Source organism: Hydra viridissima, unplaced genomic scaffold, assembly GCF_058129835.1.
Source record: "Hydra viridissima isolate aposymbiotic clone 2 unplaced genomic scaffold, HvirCarnegie_v1 scaffold_7, whole genome shotgun sequence".
Classification (NCBI taxonomy): domain Eukaryota; kingdom Metazoa; phylum Cnidaria; class Hydrozoa; order Anthoathecata; family Hydridae; genus Hydra; species Hydra viridissima.
The window spans coordinates 6,743,621-6,764,607 of record NW_028324306.1 but is presented as its reverse complement, the minus strand read 5'-3'; the positions used below and the strand labels follow the sequence as shown (position 1 = coordinate 6,764,607).

General features: G+C 25.2%; 2 protein-coding genes across 7 annotated transcripts; both read left to right on the top strand.

The window, feature by feature from the left end:
* The first annotated feature begins 1,464 nt into the window (after window positions 1–1,464).
* Window positions 1,465–6,140, top strand: LOC145184757 (uncharacterized). The gene is made up of 7 exons (XM_090092138.1): window positions 1,465–3,095; window positions 3,236–3,631; window positions 3,745–3,838; window positions 4,252–4,368; window positions 4,452–4,568; window positions 5,381–5,469; window positions 5,679–6,140. Exons 1-7 carry the CDS (start codon window positions 2,977–2,979, stop codon window positions 5,680–5,682), a joined length of 936 nt encoding a protein of 311 aa, XP_089948264.1. The 5' UTR covers window positions 1,465–2,976; the 3' UTR covers window positions 5,683–6,140.
* A 110-nt stretch (window positions 6,141–6,250) lies between these two features.
* Window positions 6,251–19,609, top strand: LOC145184406 (uncharacterized). Of its 6 annotated transcripts, none has more exons than XM_090092134.1 (19): window positions 6,251–6,384; window positions 6,583–6,641; window positions 6,776–6,863; window positions 7,072–7,118; window positions 7,200–7,472; window positions 7,608–7,731; window positions 8,007–8,099; window positions 11,191–11,270; window positions 11,406–11,524; window positions 11,668–11,806; window positions 14,031–14,131; window positions 14,295–14,383; window positions 16,972–17,008; window positions 17,439–17,473; window positions 17,761–17,843; window positions 17,929–18,010; window positions 18,396–18,427; window positions 18,542–18,654; window positions 19,236–19,609. In XM_090092134.1, exons 2-19 carry the CDS (start codon window positions 6,585–6,587, stop codon window positions 19,327–19,329), a joined length of 1,686 nt encoding a protein of 561 aa, XP_089948260.1. In that variant the 5' UTR covers window positions 6,251–6,384; window positions 6,583–6,584; the 3' UTR covers window positions 19,330–19,609. The 6 variants fall into 6 exon arrangements, with proteins under 6 accessions (XP_089948260.1, XP_089948256.1, XP_089948259.1 ...); XM_090092130.1 differs by having other exon boundaries at window positions 8,004–8,099; XM_090092133.1 differs by having other exon boundaries at window positions 6,256–6,384; window positions 6,577–6,641.
* The last annotated feature ends 1,378 nt before the right edge of the window (window positions 19,610–20,987 follow it).

Below are 20,987 nucleotides of genomic sequence, written 5' to 3'. Positions count from 1 at the left end.
TTGTATACATATTTATGCTAGTTTTGAATAATGCTCATTAGATCTATTTCTTTGTGAATATCTGGCCAAAGATTATTCCTGATTCTTGTCATAGACAATGTTTATGATTTTTTAAAATATAACATTTATAACTTTCAAAATAAAACATGTTTATGTATACATAATTATGACATAGCTTTATTCATGATCATTAACACATTATAAATATACATTGTGTTATGTGTGTAATGTGTGTTAATGATCATATATATAGACACAATTGTATGTTTCCTGCACTTTATTATATATATATATATATATATATATATATATATATATATATATACATATATATATATATATATATATATACATATATATATATAATAAACTTATTAAACCTTGTATTATTTATAAACAAAGTATTAATTATAGCTGTATTTTTAATTTTAAGTAGATCAATAACAAATATTTACAACAATACATTAGATATACCATTTTGTAAATGTATAGTTCTCTCTCTATATATATGCCTTAATGCACTGTACCTTTAACTAAGTGTTTTGTTATATAACAACGTTCTAATTTTGTTTTATAATAATTGATGTTATAGATGTGCATCTACATATATTATAGCTGCATGCACTCATATGCACAAACATTTCTTAATAGATAGTAATAACTATCTTATAGTTTAATATTTATATTTTTTTATAGGACTTTAAAATCTAGAAAACACTGTTTATGGAATTATGCAGCTTTGATATCAGCCATTCAAGCTGTAAAAAAAGATTATGAAGAAGAAAATAAAATAGTTGATTTTGCATTATGCAGCATTAGGAATAAGATTTGATATAAATTTTTAAAATATACTAAAAACTTTGTTGAGAAGCATAAAAATCATTCAAAAATGGAACACCTGAAAAACAGTAGTGTATGATGTGCAAAAGGCACAAACATGTAACTTTTCATTAACCAGATGGTATAGCTGCTATTAGACATCAGTGTATGAATGTTTGTAAAGCTTCGACTTTTCTATTTTTAAAAATGTGTTAATTGAAAGTAATTTAATAAACCACAGAGCACATGGAATTTGGACAAGACTAAAATGCAATTTGATTATTGCCCTGGAAAAATTAATTACTAAAAAAAGAAGTTAGATCTACATAGTCATAAAATTTGTTAAATTGAAAATGCACCAGAAGGAAGCGCATTGAGTGTTTTTGACAGTTGTTGGAAAAAGCAGGGAATTGCATTTTTCTGGTTTACCAAATGATTTCTTCCAAAAATTGATTCTGACAGACCTCAATTACTTATTTTAGATGGTCATAGCTCACACAACTTTGTAGAGTTATTAGATGCAGCTGTGGTAAACAAAATAAATATTATTGAATTGCCAGCTATTGAATAATTTTGATGATCTACCTCAAGCATCTAATGACCGTTGTAAAACAGCAGAATCCAATATTTATCAATCAAATCAATTAATTGAAACAGATGTTGACTCTTCCCTTTTAACATATCTAGCAACAGCATTCCTTTATATTAAATTTTGATCATACATATGCTATTCCTAATCCATTCCCAGTAAAAAATATAGTTACAGTTAATATTAAGGTGCCATTAAAAAAAAACAGAAATAACAGGCTCAAGTCTCTATTAAAATTTTCCATTAAAAAATCAAATCTTTCCAGGAGATCCAGATTCTGATGTTTTAGCTTATTGCGCTCGAATCATTAAAAAAAAGAAAACTGTATTCTAGCAAAAGTATTTTTGCTTACATCAACAAAAAACATGCAGAAGTTCAAAAAAAAAAAAAAAAATTATTCAAAGAAAAAAAAATATCAAGAGGAAAAAAAGACTCCAAACAAATAGCTCTAAACAAACTGCAAAAAAAATAAATAATAGATATGAAATGTTTATTATTCTTTTATTTGTTTCTTTATTTTGTTTTTTGTTTTTTTTTAACTTGTATATTGTATGTTTCTTCTTTCAGTTGAAAGTTTTTCTGATTAAAGCAAATAAGCCAGTGGTCAGAATTAAATTTAAGCAGCAAGAATTAGATATTTTGGCCGGCATCTGAAAAATTGATCTTTAAAAACTTATCAAGTTTGATTTAAAAATCTTTCTGAATTATATCAATCCTTAAATATTCTATTTATATGCTAATTTCTTTATTCATAAAACACTACATGGACTTTTACTTTTTAACAATAAGTATGATGCGGCCAGACATTGGTCTGTTAACCCTCAAGCAGTTCAATATCAAATCAGACTCACAAATCATAGAAAATTGCTTGAACAATTTTTTTGGATACAAGAAAGAAAATTCATGTTGTTAACAACAATAATAACAACAAAAATGGAGTGAAAGATGAAAATTTTCCTAAAAAAGCATTTTGTCTTTTGAGTTTTGGATAAATATTCTTTTGGTCTGATGAATTTAAATTTGATTAAAAATAAGTGATTGACTAAAAAAGGTTAGGTAGATGCCAGACAAAGCTTTCAAAAGAACAAGCTACATTAAAGAATCGTGGAGAAAATGTGGTATGTTGAGGTGATATGGGATGAAATGAAGTTGATGGTTTGGTGAAAAAAACTATTGTTTCATGGTATAACAAAGCACTAAAATGAATTGTTTTTGATTTTTTGAAAATAAACTTTTTACAAAATAAGTTTTTGATGAAACTTTTTTTTTGGAAATTATTTTTCTTTTTCTTTTCTTTTTTTCCATTTTAAGAAATAATAATAGTATGATACAAAAAAAAAAAAGAGAATTCTCTATTAACAACACTTCACGCTTCTATAATTTCCACACTTCTATTATCTACAAGATTTACTTAAATAATTTTTTACAATTGAACTGCAATCATTGTATTAAGCGGTACCTAGTTTTGCCAATAAAGTTTATATTAAAGAAAGTGATTTTCCACATGAAGAAAACCATTTTATTATAATGCTTTTATAATATTATTTATTATAAACAAATAGCATAAAATGAGTGATGAAGCAATTCGTAACTATATTTCATCAAATGAAAATGATGATACCACGTATAAAGCTGAGAAAGAAAGGTATCATTTATATGCTTGTGGTGGTTGCCCATTTGCAAACATGTAAGTTAAAATAAACAAAAGTATACAAATTATCTTGATTATAATTTAAGTGGTGAAAGTTCTTTAACACATACTTTTCTTTTTTTACTATGTTGAAATAATGTTTGTGAAAAAACTGTTAGTGTTTCAATTATTTGTAGGGCAACTATTGTGCTTGCGCTGAAAGGTCTTGAAGATGTAATATCAGTTAGCTTAGTTGATCCTGTATTTGATGCTGAAACTGGATGGAGATTTACACCTGATATAAGTGGTTGTACTGATAATGTATGTGGGAAAATCTTTTTGAAGGATGTTTATGAAATGTCACATCCAGAGTATCAAGGAGTAACCTCTTTAGGTTACAGTAAACAGACAAAAATTCCTGTTCTTTTTGATAAACAAACAAAGAAAATTGTTAACAATGACTTTATAGATATTATGAAAATGCTAAACACACAGTTTAACAAGTTCTCACCATCAGAGAAACACGCACTTATCAACATTTATCCAGAAGATAAACAAAATGATATTGATAAAATGAATCAGTGGATCAATGAGTAAGGCTTGATTCGCTGACTTGTTTTGATATTTTTTTATTTTGAAAAAAACAAGTACATAGTAACAAGACAAAACAAGCACATAGTATTAGCTTCAATTAAACTTTTTATAGTGATATCATTATGGGTGTTTACAAATGTGGATCTGCAAAACTTCAGGAAGATTATGATAGACATGTTAATAAGCTGTTCGATAGTCTAGATAGGGTAATGAGATTTTTAGCAGGGTTCTTTTTATGCTCCTTTTTTTCACAAAAAAAAACATTTTTCATTTTAAAATTTATTCCATCAGTATTTAGAGCTGGCTAATTACAAATTCTATAAACTACAAAATCAAGCTATTTTGACTATATATGTTATTTTGATTATATTGCTATTCTGATCAGTGTACAACATTTAATTAAAATGTTTAACATGATTTTTCCACCAATCATGTTTTGATATGACTCTTCCAACATCCCTGTTTTCATATGATTCTTCCAGCATCAAATTTAGGAATCATTGTAAAAACAATTTTCTTTAACACTTTGAAACTTTTTATTTCTAACTCTTACAAGTTCAAAACAAACAACTTAATAATGCAAAGTTTAATACCTAAGTTTTATTGTTGTTATTTTTAGGTGGAAGATATTCTCTCAAAGAGCAGGTACTTAACTGGAAATACTATTACCTTGGTAGATATTTGCTTGTTTTCATGTCTTGTTCGATTCGATAGCTGTTATTATACATTATTCAAGGTAAAATCAGTTACAAATTTATGTCACTATTTAAATGAACATGTTAATAGAAAACTAAATATAATCATTTTTATTTTCAACAGTGCTCTAAACAAATGATAAGCTGGTACAAAAACATATGGGGATATACACGAGATATTTACCAAACTGGAACAATCAAGAACATGATCCACTTTGACCATATCAAGTCTTTGTATTGGGTGAGTTACTTGCCTTTTTTGAAATTTAAAATGATTTTTTATTGCTTTTCCTTTTCAATAGAAAACTTAAAACAACTGCTATAAAAAATGTAAACAATTTGATTGTTTTCTTTTATGAAAATATTTTTGTGGAACATTGATGATTTCAAATTGTAATGTTTAAATCATTAACTATACACTGCAGTTAGAAAAGTTGAAAACAGTTAAATCATTTACAATGTTAAGTGAAATGTTGTTCATTTTACCTTTTTTTTTTTTAAGTAAACCAGAGGTATGAAGCATAAACATTAATGAAGCATAAAAGTAGCAGATAAAAAATGTTATTTTGCAATTAAAATAAACTTAATATGTTTTATTGATCCACATGTCTTGATAACTGCATAACTTTAGCATTCTATCTACTTTTTTTTTTTTTTTTTAATAATATTTGGGGTTAACATGCTTCTTGTGGATATCCCTGTAACTAATGTCTACCTTGTGGGTTGGGGAAGAATGTCATTCTTCAGCTTTCTGGTCCAAACAAATCCTCGTTGTTTGATAATGCAATGACCCATTAAATCTTTCCATAAAATTTTTTATGAATTTTTTTTTTAATTTTATTGAAAAGCTAGGTACAAGTTTGGAATTTTCTTGAGAAGTTAAGCTGTAGAAATCAATTCAAATTTCTTAATTGAAATAAGTTTTTTTTCCTTCCTTTTTATGAAATTAAAATATAGTTATTAAATTTTATTAAATAGTTATTAAATTTAAATAATTAATACATCATTAAAGTTAATAATTAAAATAAAAATCTACAAAAAATTGTTTATTAGTTAAACAAGACAAGAAACCCAAGCTTAATTCTCCCAGTTAGTCCTTGCATTGATTTCTCACAACCAAGTCAAAGAGAAGAACAGTTGAAGTAAAGTTATTTTAGTTCATTTTTGCTATAGTTGCAATATTTAATTGTGCCATAACTTTCTGTAAAATTTATCTTCCAAAATATTTTTCTTATCTTATTTATTAATCTTTGTTATACATTTTTAATGTTATTGATCGGCCTGCTTGAAAGTGTCTAAATTTTGCTAGTTACTAAAAAAAAAAAAAAATTAAAAATAATTTTATTTTTAGGTGACTAAAGTGAGTGATCTATAGATTGGTGCAATTTAGTAAACTTTAAATGGATTTTTTTTAGCATGTTTAATTTTTTGGATTCAATCTATTACTAATAGAAAGTTATATATTTTGAAGATTTTTTAAAATATTGTATAAAAGATGAATTGAAATTTTTAGATAATGTAAAAGTGAAGAAAATACTTTAAAAAAGAAATTTAGTTAATATAACAGTTGTAATAACATTTAATATAATAATTACAGTCAATTTCAAACTTTTTATACCTATGTGAAATAAATTTCTTTAGAAAATTTGTTGATTTTTTTTTAATTAATATAACTTTACAACTGAATAATAATTTATTAACCAAAAATTTATTTTTTGCAGACTTTCATAGTATGTATTTTACAAAAAAGCGGATGTTGCATATTAATAAAAAAACATAACCTTGGTTAGTTTAAGAAATCTGGTTTTAAATCCATATTTGGTTCTCTTGTTTTTTAACCACTCAAAACTTACAACAGATCACAAACTGTTCCTTTTTAATTTCTTTTAATTTGGGTACTATTACATTTTAAACATATATTTTTTAATTTCAGTTTTTTTAATACGTTAAATTGTGGTGAACATAGGAAATATTTATTGATAGTAATATATAAACGTTATTTGTTTCAATTTTAAAATTGGCTGTGTTGAATAAAGTGTCAGATGTCAAATAACCAGGTGAATAAAGTCTTGTTTAGCAAATGTATTTTTTGTTTGTTTGTTTTTTTTTTTTTTTTTTTCATTCTAAAAAATTGAAGCTGATAATAAAAATCATTTAAATTGCTAAACAGTTAAGCTAATGGTCAAACTTAAAAGATTTCTGTGATTTGAGTGAAATGGTTTTTGTTGAATGAGTGTCTTTATTAAAACTTTCAGAAATGGATGTCTCAGTAAAGAATTTAAACAAAAGAAAGAGGAAGAAAAAAAGCAAAGTGGTTGGTTTTTTTGTAAAAATTAATAATTTAAAAATGTTATTTTGACATTAGTTTAAAAAAATGTATGAGCTTCACATTAAAGTTTATAAAAAATCATAAACTTAAGTAAATGGCTTAAAGTTTTTGTCTTACAGAATGACTGTATAGAAATGGATATTGAAAATACAAACTCGTCAGCTGATCATGAAGCTGTTATTGCAGAACTGGACCAAAACAAAAATGGTAAAGCAGAATGTATTTGTACTTATACCAGATAACTAAATTTTAATTAAAAAATTAATTTAAGTTTTGATTGGTTAAATTTTCTTGTAGTAGGTAGTATTTTCTTGTACTTGTTTTACATTTGTTCATTGGTCAATTTATAGTTATTTGATTTATAGTTATTTGATTTATAGTTATTTGATTTATAGTTATTTGATTTTAAATACAGCTGAGAATGACTTTCAAGTTGTAACCAAGCGGAACAAAAAAAAAAAAGTAAATTGTGTATTAATACTTCTACTTCAGAGCTAAGAGCATTATCTTAAAAAAAGTATAATTCACATTATTTTCAATTAGGACCATCCTCCCTCTATAAAATTTGACGTTGATGAGCTTTTTTCTTTGGGGGGTAAGCGAGCAATGGGTTCATCATTAAATATCAATGACATTCGCGCCCTTCTGTTAATTACTGTGACAGACCCAAATTATGTAGTGGTTCCAAATTGGTGTCAGATTAAAAGTAGAAACAGAATTAAGCGATCAATCTTTTTAATGGTGGGTGGTGTTTCAGAGGATGATTTTACACTGAATGTAGATTGTTTTCCATTTTTGACAAAATGTTTTGGCAAGGTATGTTCTCCACTTTATTGTACTAAATCCTTTATTTTATTTTTTAATGTACATAAGGTTTCTTATTCAAGTTTTATTACAATTTTTTTAGTCCTTTTGAATTGATTAATTTTACTTCACTTCATCCTATAACAGCATATTCCTGTTCGAAATGAAGGCTCTGATTACATGCTCAAGTCTCCTTTAGAAAGCTACCTAATGTACAGCTTGTCAAAAAAAATGCTGCAAAGACAGTTGATGGAGAAAGAAAATGACAAAGGTAGATTTTTTTCTTTTCCCTACTTTTGGTGCAACAATATTGTGTTATTGCATAATGCAGTTTTTTAACTATGTTAAAATTTAAGTCGATGATCAAACAATAATCAACAGTTTTTATTACAATGCTTTTATAATAAAAAGTTATTGTTGAATATCTGTTGTTGGTGTATAACTACACTAAATATCAGAAACTGAATTTAAGGAAAAACAAAATAATGTTTAATTGGTTCAAACAGTCATACTAAAAATTAGTATCTTAACCTTATTTTCCAGAAGATTCTGAACTTGATTTTCATGAGTACATTTTAAGTGACTATCAATTGAAAGTGAATGATTTCCCTGACTGGAACTCAGCTGCTCTTGAACATGGTGTGTAAATATTTTTTATTTGAAGTTTGTCAATGTTTTTTATAATTTTGGGTGACCTTTGTTTTATTTTTTTTTAAATATTGTTTTTATTTTTTCATACTTGTAGGTCAATTGCTTCATAAATAAATTGGTCAGAATTGCCATATTATTGACAAAATAAATTAATTCTGGTATCATTACCAAAATTATCAACTAGACTATTTTGCATTTAATTAATTTGCAGATCTAGTGGTAGATATTTGTTTACAATTGCTATAGTGATATTACACTTTCTTTAGTTGTTCAGTGTTATGATGTTTTATTAACTTTCTCATTTATAGGCTAATTAATCTTACTTTGCATCAAATTGTGACATTATTCTAAAAAAACATAGTTTAAAGTTTAAATTTGCGAGCATGCTGATGCTTGGATAAGTTTTGTTTTATCTATCATTGTCGATCTCTTCAAGGAAGCCTTAAAAGTTGGTCAATCGGGTCAGATAAGCACATCAGTCTGCATAAAAAAGTTATAGTTTGTACAATTGCATTTAAAAGTAAAATTTTCCTGATATTTTTGAAATTTTTGTTGCAAGCTTCTTGTGATTCTTAACAAAGCATTCTAATGGCAAGTATAATCATGTGAACAATCTAATGTCCATGCATAAAAATTTTATTCAAATTTTGTGGTATGCAATACCATGGATAATTATTAATGATAAGTTTAAGTGTCAGATTGAATATGAATGTAAAGAATTTGTTCTGACAAAGCTGTTGGTACTATTTAACATGATATATAGTCATTCCACACAGTTCAACAAATATACATTTTATAAGTATTCTTCATTTTTAAGGACATCATGTGTATCTTTTATAAACTTTAAAAAAAAGTAGGATAACAGTTTATTATTGATGATGGTTTGTGGTTAAACCAAACAATTTTTCTAATGAGTCCATCAAATCCATGTAGTTGTAATACACAGATTTAATGGACATGCTACAAACATGTAATCTAAATTGATTGCACAGAATCACATCTCTTTTTTTGCAGAAGGTAAATAGCAGTTTTTATAAGTACATATGGTGTTTTTTCTGCTGCTGATATAAAGGTTTTTTTTATTTTGTCCTATAAGACTCCTCCCTAAAATCAATTTTTTAGTCTTCTTTAGAAGTTTAAGGAGCTACTTCTGATTTTAGGTCGTGTGATAGAGATTTTTATTTGCCAATACATTAATTTCTCTTTCAAATATTTTTGTTCTATAATGTGCATGATTCCAGTTTCTTTGATAATATAAGTTAATTTTTAATACCTGATTGATTGGTATCCAATTTAAGGCCTATATGTTTTGATAGTTTGGCTTGAACATTCTATATACAAATACATTTTAGTGACCATATCTAAAAAAGTTAAATGTAGATTGGTAAATTTAATGCTTAATTCAGTTTACACTAGGAGCCTATAAACCTATAAAAACCTATTGTTTAATTAAGTTAAGAAAGGAAATTTATATTTTTAGTTTACTTACAAGTTTTAGTTAAAAAAATTTCAAACAACTTAAACCATCAAGCTTTCCTAAAAAAGAAGTATATCTTTTAACAAATAAAATTGTTAAACCCTGCTAAAATGTATTTGATATTCCTCTTTTTAACATGATGTTAAGCAGAAGATTTGGAGATTCTGATAATATATTTTTAATATAACAAGATCATATAACATTGCGTTTAAAACTGTCAAAAGTCAAAAAGAGTCATAATTGTCCTTTTCCCAGAACTTTGTAGAACTCAGAATTTATTTTAATACTGTTCTTGTCAAAGCAATTAATTCTGTCACTTGAAATATTATTCTGATATTTCTATCTTCATAGCCAATGTCCCTTTTTTCTCAGAGATTTTCAGAGACAAGATTTTATTAAGATAGTAAAAGTTAGCTGTTGTCTTGGAGTACTTGAGTAATGTCAACTTGACAGTTTTGTCAAGTTTCAATGATAACATAAAGAAAAAGTACTTGGCAAACAGTATGTAATTTATCATAAAAACTATGATGTTGCATAAAATTGACTACAACTTTTATAACAAATTGCTGATTATTGGAGGGATGATCTAAGCAAGCATGCAGCCAGAACAATTGGTTGACTTTATTTAGCCGTCTTGCATAATTAATCATACCAGGTTGAGCACTTTGCAGATAGCAGTTGTGATTATCACTGGCATTGTAACTGAATCGGATATTGAGACATTTTAATTAGATGCAACTAATCTGCACATAAATCATTTATCTCTGTATCTTCAACATCACCAATACTACATCTTTAACATCACCAATACTACATGAAACTATGGAAAACTAAATTGTTAGATTCTGCTGTGGAGCAAGTTTCAGCTACTAAGTGTCTTGTTTCTCCCACCAATCAAGGTTTCCTTGAATTTGTTGGCATCAAACATAAATAATTGAAGCAGTTTCTAAGATTTAGTTCAATTTTTTAGATTACTACATTACTTTTACCTGTATTAAAATAAAAAATATATGTATCTTTTAAAACAAATATACGTTAAAAACATAAGTAAGTTTTATTCCATAAGTACATTAACAATCTGTTCTTGTCACAACTCATCGGCATACTTACATCGGCATACTTACATCGGCATACTTACATCGGCATACTTACATCAGCATACTTACATGTACAAATATTAAACATGCCGTATAAATTGATGTCTTAAAAAGAAAATTTTTCTTTGATTCTGGATATTTTCTTAGTAAATCTTTGTATTTTATTCACTGTTTAATGAAATAGTAGGTATAGTAGCACTTTTATACATTTCAATCAACTCAGTTACTGCATTTTCTGAAATGTCATTATTAGCCTAGTACTCCTTTTGCCCCACTCTAATTTAGAATGTTTATAAAAACTTAATACAGATTAATTGTTTTCCCCACTTTTATCCATAGGTGGCCACTGCTTCCTTGGAATTTATATTATCATGTAGGAATATGTAAAAAAAACTGTCTTTAACTTCAATCATCAGTTTCAATCAGTTGCATATTTTTCCTTAAATTATACAATTGTTACACAATTGTTATTTATTGTTTGACAACTGCTTATTACATCTTACAGGTGTTGTTTCCACTCGAAAAAACAATGAGGTGGTTCGTGCTCATAAAAAAAGTAAATTGCTAGCAATCGACTGTGAAATGGTAAATAATTTTTATGTTAAACTTGTTCTTTTCTTACATTGTTTTTTTTCGTAATTAAAAGTTAACAATAAGTTACACGACTTCACCAAAAATTGCTATATTTCCATAATTCATCTTCAGTTTATTTTTATGTAGTGCAATACTGCTGGTGATAAGCGTGCACTAACTCGTGTGTCTATTGTGGATGAAAACTTAAAAGTAGTTTATGATCAGCTTGTTCAACCTGATAGTCCTATTACTGACTATCTTACACAGTAAGTGATTAATGTGACGTATTTTTAGAAAGCATGTTTATTTTTCCTCTTTGACCATAAGATGTTCATGGTGAAAAAAGATTTTAATTTCTGCTATTGGAATATAACAATTTCACCTGTAATGTACTTTAATATAATTTTAGATTTAGTGGGATAACTCCAGAAATTCTACATGGGGTAACTACTACATTGCAAGATGTGCAAACAGATTTGCTAGGAATCATCCAGCCTGATACAATACTAATTGGCCATTCTCTTGATTTTGATTTGCGCTCATTGATGGTAAAATGATTCTTTGAGTATTTTATTAAATATACAAACTGTTTTTGTTAATTAACATTTTGAAGAAGAAAATTAGAAGTTAGAAATGATACACTCTGACACTCTTTGTAGATCAGAACCACAATTCTGATCCTTCTGTGTGCAAATACAAAACAAATGACAGGCTATGTTCATCAGAATATAACACATTCAGTGTCATTGCATTTTATATTTTATCAAAAGTTTAGATTCTGTTTTTTCTGCATTAAAAAGAGTTTAAAAACTTATAGTGGTGAAAATAGCTTTTCTTACTTTAGACTTGTTAAGACCCTAACTTTAGGGAACATTTTTAAAACTATTTCTAAGTGAGTTTAAAAAACTTTTAAGGAATATATTTAAAAAAGAAACAACACAGTTGTCTTATTTTACAGAGAAAAATAAGACAACAGAGAAAAAAATTTTACATAGAGAGGTCATTTATTGAAAACTTTTGATTTCTTGATGGTTTAAAATTTATCTTCATAACATTCCTAAAAAACCATAATTATAAACATGTGATCATTTAAACAATAAACTTGTTCTGGAATAAAATTGAAATCAGACTCTGAAATCAGACTTTGAAGGATTAGTAAAGACATTGAAAGATATAATGAAGTGTATATTGGTGTAAGCTGTAAGTCTTATTACTTCACCTCATTCTTGTGAAATTGAAGAACAGTTAAAGAAAACTTTCTTGAAGGTAAATGAAAAAAAGGAATAAAATGACATTTCAGATTTTTTTTTTTTTTTTAATACTGAGTTTTTAATGGATGATGCATAAGTTACTGGGCAAAATAAAAACTTTAGTATCTTCTTTATAAACAAAGAAAAATAAGATCTTTTTAAAGTAAAGTATTTATGAATGAAATTCAGTTATTTCTTATATGAAAAAATTCCATCATCTGCAACAGATCATAATTTGACTTTAACAACTTTCATAAGCAGCTGTAAATATTTCAATTTCTTTTAGTTTCAATTTGATGCAATCAACCAAGACTTGCTCTGTTGATCTTTCCAACCTCCCTCATAAGTCTTTTGAGCCAAATATACCCAAATATTCTCAACTGGTTGTGCTTGAGGGACATTTAGTGGGTTGGATTCCTAATCAATATTATTGGTATAATCTCCATCCAGTTTAGAGAGCCTTTAGAGTATTGAAAATTTGCTGAATCTAGCCAAAATAAATATTTAAAGTTACCATGATACTTATGAATGGATGAAAGAAGTCATTTTTATGAACATTCATTAATATAAATTGATATATTGATTACTACAGCCTTTGAAGTACAAAACAATTGCTCAGATATACTATGGTCAGATACGACTATCTTCATTAATAATTTTAGAAATTTCTCTTTTCCTTCAAAACAAACACATTATGTGCATGTTTCTTTTATGTTTGTGTAGTATCCAGAATTTCCAGGTATGTTTTCACCTGTAAAACAAAAGTATTTTTCATCATCTATGACCAGAAATGATTTTGTATTATAGAATTAGTTAACAAGTTTTTTGCTTCTTTTATTTGGTTTTATTTGTTGTTCAATAGTGTATTTATTAGTCTTTTGTTTGGTTTTATTTGTTGTTCAATATTTATGAATATTTTTTTATAGTATTTATGAATCTTTTCACAGTTTCTGGATTGATTTACATTGAGTTTAAGATCAAATTTTATCTGACTGAACTCTTTTTGATAGATGACAAATCTCTTGAGTTTAGCTTTCTTTTCTCTAGTCAAGGATGTCAGACAAACAGACCTCTTTTTATCAGAAAAGACTGACCAGTTTTAAGTCTATTTAAGTACTTACAGCTTGTATTTTGAGCTATACCTTCTTTTTTGAAACAATATACAATTTCATTATTTTTTATTTAAAGGTTTTTTACAAATGACATTTTGAGATGTTTTGGAAGAGATTCTCATTCTGCTGCATTTAACCTCATTTTAATTAAATGCATTTTAAAAAATAAACATGTCATAGATTTTTTTTACATATGCATCAAATCACATGATTGTTTAATAAGCTAATTAAATTAAGATCAAGTTTCTCCAATAACTTATGTATCACTCATTACCAAACAGTTTTATACTATAATTATTGGATTGCTGATTCAGAAAAATATTTCTGATTTGAATAATGTCAAAAATTTCAATATTGTCAAAGTAGTAAAACTTTCCAATCTTTTATGGTTCTTCTTAAATTTCATTTAGCTTCACCATGACAACATTATTGACACATCTGTATTGTATGTAGATCAACGTGGACCAAGATATAAATCATCTCTACGTTTTCTTGTTAAAACTTACCTGAAGTATGTCATTTCATTAAGACTTCAGTTTTTAATAATGGTGATGAAAAATGATTATGCTGGTTTTTGTTTGAGGAATTCTGCACCACTGAATTTTTAATTGCATTATATAAAAGTAGTAGTCTTTTATTTATAACTTGGCATATATATTTAAAATATTTTAAAGTCGTGATATTCAAAACACAGAAAAAGGGCATTGTTCCATAGAGGATGCTAGAGCTTGTATGGAGCTTGTCAAACTAAAAGTTGAAAAAGGTAAATAAATTTCAATTTTAGACATTTATTCATTTACTTGTCAGTGTTCTGGTATCTTACAATTGTCATGACAATTCAAATTGCTAGATACCGCTGTTTTAATGTTAATGATACAGTTATTTAGTTGCCTTTTTATCATAATTTGGTGATATGCAGAGTAATTAATTTTACCAGATTATAAAAATATTTATAGACTCTTTTACACATTTTGATATCAATGTCTTATTTTTTTGTGCAATTAAGCTTAGTTTCTTTTGTCAGAACACTAGTTTGGTAAATACTGTGAAGGTTTTTTTTCCAAGAGTTCAATTGTTTTTTGAGTGAGTAATAAATTGCATCAAAATAAACAAATACATAACAAATAATAACAAAACATTTTTTATTTGGCAAAAGCTAAACATTTTTAAAAAGCATATAGCGTGCTGTCTCATTGCATTTAAACTTAAAAATTAATTTTTAATCCATTAGTTTTAACCCTTATTTTGAATATTTTAGAAATTGTCCCAAAATATTCTAAACACTACATTAAAATTTGAAGTGTTATGTTTACAGTTACTGCACTTATGTAAAAATGTGCATTACAATTTAAAAAGTATTCAAAGACTCTAAGAAATGTTTTTTTGTTAAAATTTTTGCCTAAAAATTTTGTTTGTTTGTGCATATTTTATCTTTTTAATCTTAATTATTTTTAATCTTAATTATTTTTAATCTAATTATTTTTAATCTAATTATTTTTAATCTAATTATTTTTAATCTTAATTATTTTTAATCTTAATTATTTTTAATCTAATTATTTTTAATCTAATTATTTTTAATCTAATTATTTTTAATCTTAATTATTTTTAATCTTAATTATTTTTAATCTAATTATTTTTAATCTTAATTATTTTTAATCTTAATTATTTTTAATCTTAATTATTTTTAATCTTAATTATTTTTAATCTAATTATTTTTAATCTAATTATTTTTAATCTAATTATTTTTAATCTTAATTATTTTTAATCTTAATTATTTTTAATCTAATTATTTTTAATCTTAATTATTTTTAATCTAATTATTTTTAATCTAATTATTTTTAATCTTAATTATTTTTAATCTAATTATTTTTAATCTAATTATTTTTAATCTTAATTATTTTTAATCTAATTATTTTTAATCTTAATTATTTTTAATCTTAATTATTTTTAATCTAATTATTTTTAATCTAATTATTTTTAATCTAATTATTTTTAATCTTAATTATTTTTAATCTTAATTATTTTTAATCTAATTATTTTTAATCTAATTATTTTTAATCTTAATTATTTTTAATCTAATTATTTTTAATCTTAATTATTTTTAATCTTAATTATTTTTAATCTAATTATTTTTAATCTAATTATTTTTAATCTAATTATTTTTAATCTTAATTATTTTTAATCTTAATTATTTTTAATCTAATTATTTTTAATCTTAATTATTTTTAATCTTAATTATTTTTAATCTTAATTATTTTTAATCTTAATTATTTTTAATCTAATTATTTTTAATCTTAATTATTTTTAATCTTAATTATTTTTAATCTTAATTATTTTTAATCTAATTATTTTTAATCTAATTATTTTTAATCTTAATTATTTTTAATCTTAATTATTTTTAATCTAATTATTTTTAATCTAATTATTTTTAATCTTAATTATTTTTAATCTTAATTATTTTTAATCTTAATTATTTTTAATCTTAATTATTTTTAATCTAATTATTTTTAATCTTAATTATTTTTAATCTTAATTATTTTTAATCTTAATTATTTTTAATCTTAATTATTTTTAATCTTAATTATTTTTAATCTAATTATTTTTAATCTAATTATTTTTAATCTAATTATTTTTAATCTTAATTATTTTTAATCTTAATTATTTTTAATCTAATTATTTTTAATCTAATTATTTTTAATCTAATTATTTTTAATCTTAATTATTTTTAATCTTAATTATTTTTAATCTAATTATTTTTAATCTTAATTATTTTTAATCTAATTATTTTTAATCTAATTATTTTTAATCTTAATTATTTTTAATCTAATTATTTTTAATCTTAATTATTTTTAATCTTAATTATTTTTAATCTTAATTATTTTTAATCTTAATTATTTTTAATCTAATTATTTTTAATCTTAATTATTTTTAATCTTAATTATTTTTAATCTTAATTATTTTTAATCTAATTATTTTTAATCTAATTATTTTTAATCTTAATTATTTTTAATCTTAATTATTTTTAATCTAATTATTTTTAATCTAATTATTTTTAATCTTAATTATTTTTAATCTTAATTATTTTTAATCTTAATTATTTTTAATCTTAATTATTTTTAATCTAATTATTTTTAATCTTAATTATTTTTAATCTTAATTATTTTTAATCTTAATTATTTTTAATCTTAATTATTTTTAATCTTAATTATTTTTAATCTAATTATTTTTAATCTAATTATTTTTAATCTAATTATTTTTAATCTTAATTATTTTTAATCTTAATTATTTTTAATCTAATTATTTTTAATCTTAATTATTTTTAATCTTAATTATTTTTAATCTAATTATTAGGACCATCATTTGGGAATCCTCAAGTTGAAAGAGAAAGGTGAAGTAGCTTGAAGAATGCTATTAACTAAAAGAGAAATTCTATAGGATTTCTAAAGAACTTTATGTCCTGAGTATAACCATTTTTTACACTATTTATCCATTAGCAACGAGGTTGTAACAATTACTACCCAAGAACAAAAAAATGAACAACCTTTTTTACCTGGAGCAATTTTCAAAATAAGTTATGAAACGAAGTAAAATACAAGTTTTAAAATAATTTTTTCTAGGTAAAAAATTCGATCTTAATAATTCAATTCTTATATTTTTAAGTAAAATGAATTTAACAGGTAAATTATATCTAATGACATGTTCAAAAAATGATCTGCGGATATATTTGCTGTTATGCCGTTATTTACATCTTTATTTACGATATTCTGTTATATTCTCTTCACTTTAATATTTTTCGAATTTGTGTTATTACTTTGTAGCATATTCGACGGTTTAACACGCGCTGGAAAGAAAGGTACGTATATTAGATATATAATTTAAAGTCAGCATTTAGAAATAGTCCAATTTTAACAAGGCTGTTAGCTGTTTGCAATCTTTCAGTGAAATTTGTTGAAATAAATTGCTAGAAGCGTTGTGCATAATTACATACATTTATATACAATTATGCACAACACTTCTATATCAACTTTTATCTGATACACTGATAGAAAACGTTCTTTTTCTTAAACGATATAGGAAAATTTAAGAATTTATATTTAAATGTGTAAAGTAATAAGTAATTACTCTAAAAATACTTTAAAGGCGTGATCATGGATGCGGCAAATATCGTTCGTCAGTATGCGCATGGAAACAATCACGGAATCGCATGCGCTTCAGATGAGCAGGTAATTTTTTTCTTTCTCTCTATGTGTTATAACCGTGTGCATAGAGGGATATGTGTATATGTATAAATGATTCATTTTTCTGTAGGTCGCATCAAATGGGAAAAAGTTTGTAAATACCGTCGACTTTACTTTCTGTCATTTTAGAAGCTATGAGCAACTGTTAAAGTGTAAGTAAAAAAAACCTTATACAAAAAATTTTATTACAGTTTGGTTACATGGTTCATTCACTTATCGCATACAAAAAGGAAATGCATTAAAAACTAATTTTCCTCCGAATATTTCCTTAAAAAAAGGATCAAAACCCTGGCAGTGTATATCGGGCTCTAAAACTTCCTAATTTTCACTATAAAGTAACAACACCTAATTTTCACTATAAAGTAACAACACCTAATTTTCACTATAAAGTAACAACACCTAATTTTCACTATAAAGTAACAACACCTAATTTTCACTATAAAGTAACAACACCTAATTTAAGTAAAAAGTCTCTTTGTGAAACCATTATAATTCTTCTAATATCTTTTGTGTGCATGTGCACACTTGTATGTTTAGCTGAAGTTGTTATCACCGAAAAAGAACGCAAGGTATATCGTTTTTCAAATAAGTGAAAATTGTGTTCATTTTTAAAAAAGGAAATTTAATTTTTCAGTTATTTTATAAAAATGGTCTTTGTATTTTTAAAAGCCTTGATTTTAAAGGATACTCTACGAAAGTTAGATGAATATATTTCCGAGGTGTTAACAGTGGTGGAGCCATGCTGCTTAGTTGTAGTTGCATTGAGTAGTGGATTCATTCCTTCAAAGACGATGAGGTGAAAAAAAAAAAAAAAATTATAAAAACATATAAAATCCTCTGGGGATTTTGATTTTAATGCGAGCAGTTTTTGTGATTACTTAAAATTCTTTGTATGACGAGATTTTCTCTCATTTTTACCCTCTTTATTAGGATTTTTGTTAAACCATTTCCTCAGATTTTTGCATTAAATTTGAAAATAATTCAGAGAAGAAATTTGAAATTAAAATCAGCGTAGAAATGTTTTTGAATCAAAAATTGTACATTAAATCTTATTAAGTGTGTATTAAGTGTGTACTAAGTGTGCATTGCATCAGTATCGTTGTCTATTATATGCATCAGGGTTTCGTTTTTCTGTTACTTCAGAAAGTTCGATTTATCTTAAAAGACTGAGATTAACAACAGCAACAACAATAAAAAAAAACACCAGCGCCAATGCATAGTCTAATATATTTAAATGATGCATTTGATATGTTAAATCACTAACTGTAAGAACAAAGTAAATAACAATCTTTAAAATACGATGTCAGTTTAAATAAAAAAATCGTGGAGTGATTAGGCCATCAAATATGATAATGTTAAAAATTTATTATTTTGTAGGTTGCTTAGAGACAAAGAGGAGCGAAAAAAAGAAGAAGTAAAGAAAGCATTGAAATTAGCTAAACAAGGCGCATGCTTCGTAAAAATCACCTGAAAGAGAAATGTTTTAAAAGAGCACTTCTTTGAAAAATAAGGTTTTTATAAGAGAAATAAAAAAACGAGCCTCTTAATGAGATTTTTACCGCCGCTTTGAGAAAAAAAAAAAAGTTGCGTTCCATCGAAAGAGTTTTTAACTTTTAAATAAAAACTTTATAAATTTGTCTATAAAAAAGATTTTCATTGTCAGTTCCTAAAATTTAATTGTTCTTTACAAAATTCCGAGAATTTATACAAATGGCTGCACATTTTTCACAGAAGAACATGGATTTTACAAAGTTGTATTTATTTTCTTCCCTTTTCAGCAGCATTTTGTGGTAATTGTGAAAAGAATTCCTTGACTTGAATTCCTTAACTTGACTTTGACCTCAACGCAGCCAGCTGCGTTTTTTAACTTGTTAAAACATTGAGCAATCGGAATCAAATTTGGTGTTATTTTCAAAAGAATCTAAAACTTCTGATATCCTTTCACTCTTTTTATAAATTGCTCCTTGTCTTTACAACAACAAATTTTCTTTTCTCACATAAAAATAACAAGTCTTAAATTAATAAGATTTGAAACAAAAAGTTTACCAGCTCGGCTCGACAGTGTAATATTATTTGGTGGCTTAATCTGCTATCGACCAACTCCGTTTTATGCAATTTTACGGGATTACAAAAAAAACTTAAAAAATAAAATATTTACATCCATGTTCCAAAACTCTATTTGGTACTTTTTTATTTTGAAAGTTAAGAGTGGTTTAATTTGCACATTGCAGGTGACAACCTTCTGTGTACTCGACGACATCAAAACATGATTTTAGGTTAAAATTGGAGTTACCCTATTTGCAGGCCATCGTAATGTAATTATATAAGAATGGTAATAAAATAGGAGGATAATGTAAAGAATCGTGAAAAAAGTTAAATTTTTTATTCGTTGAGAAAGTTTTATACTCCATCAATTTTGAAAAATAATGATTAATCTAAATTATGATTGTAATTATGAGATCAAGAGCAGTTATACTGAAAGAACAACTTTTCAACGATTTAGCGAAGTGGATTTGAAAATTTAGTAATATACATTATAATTTCACATTAAATAGCTGTAAATGGTAGTTAGTAACTAGTACTTCCTAAGAAAAAACTGTAAGTTGTATATTACAGCTGCTTTTGTAAGTATTTGTTTATTATTTTACAGCTGCTTTTGTAAGTATTTGTTTATTATTTTACAGCTGCTTTTGTAAGTATTTGTTTATTATTACTTCTGTAACTTTTACTTAGCTGTAGATGTTACTTACAGCTACTTCCAGTGTTGTTTCTATGAGTGTGTAACAATTTCTTGTTGCGTAGCCAATAGAGTCAGCTGCAACAAGAAGTGAACTCTAAAGTTGGCCGCTTTGAGATAACTCCACGTCCTAATAATATTAAAGTTGATCTTTTGTTTGGTGCAACAACGAGCAGAAAAATGTTTCTAAAAAGTACAAAATAAACGGAGGACGAAGATTAAAAGTTATGCATTATAAAACCAATTTTGAAAATGTTCTTTCTTATTTGTTGAAATTCAAGAAAATGGTATTAGCTCCCTTTGATGCTACCCCCTTCCCCATTTGTTAAATGTTTGTTTACGAATTTTATGTGTTTCCTTAAAAATAGTCCACAAAAAAAGAGCCCTTTAGA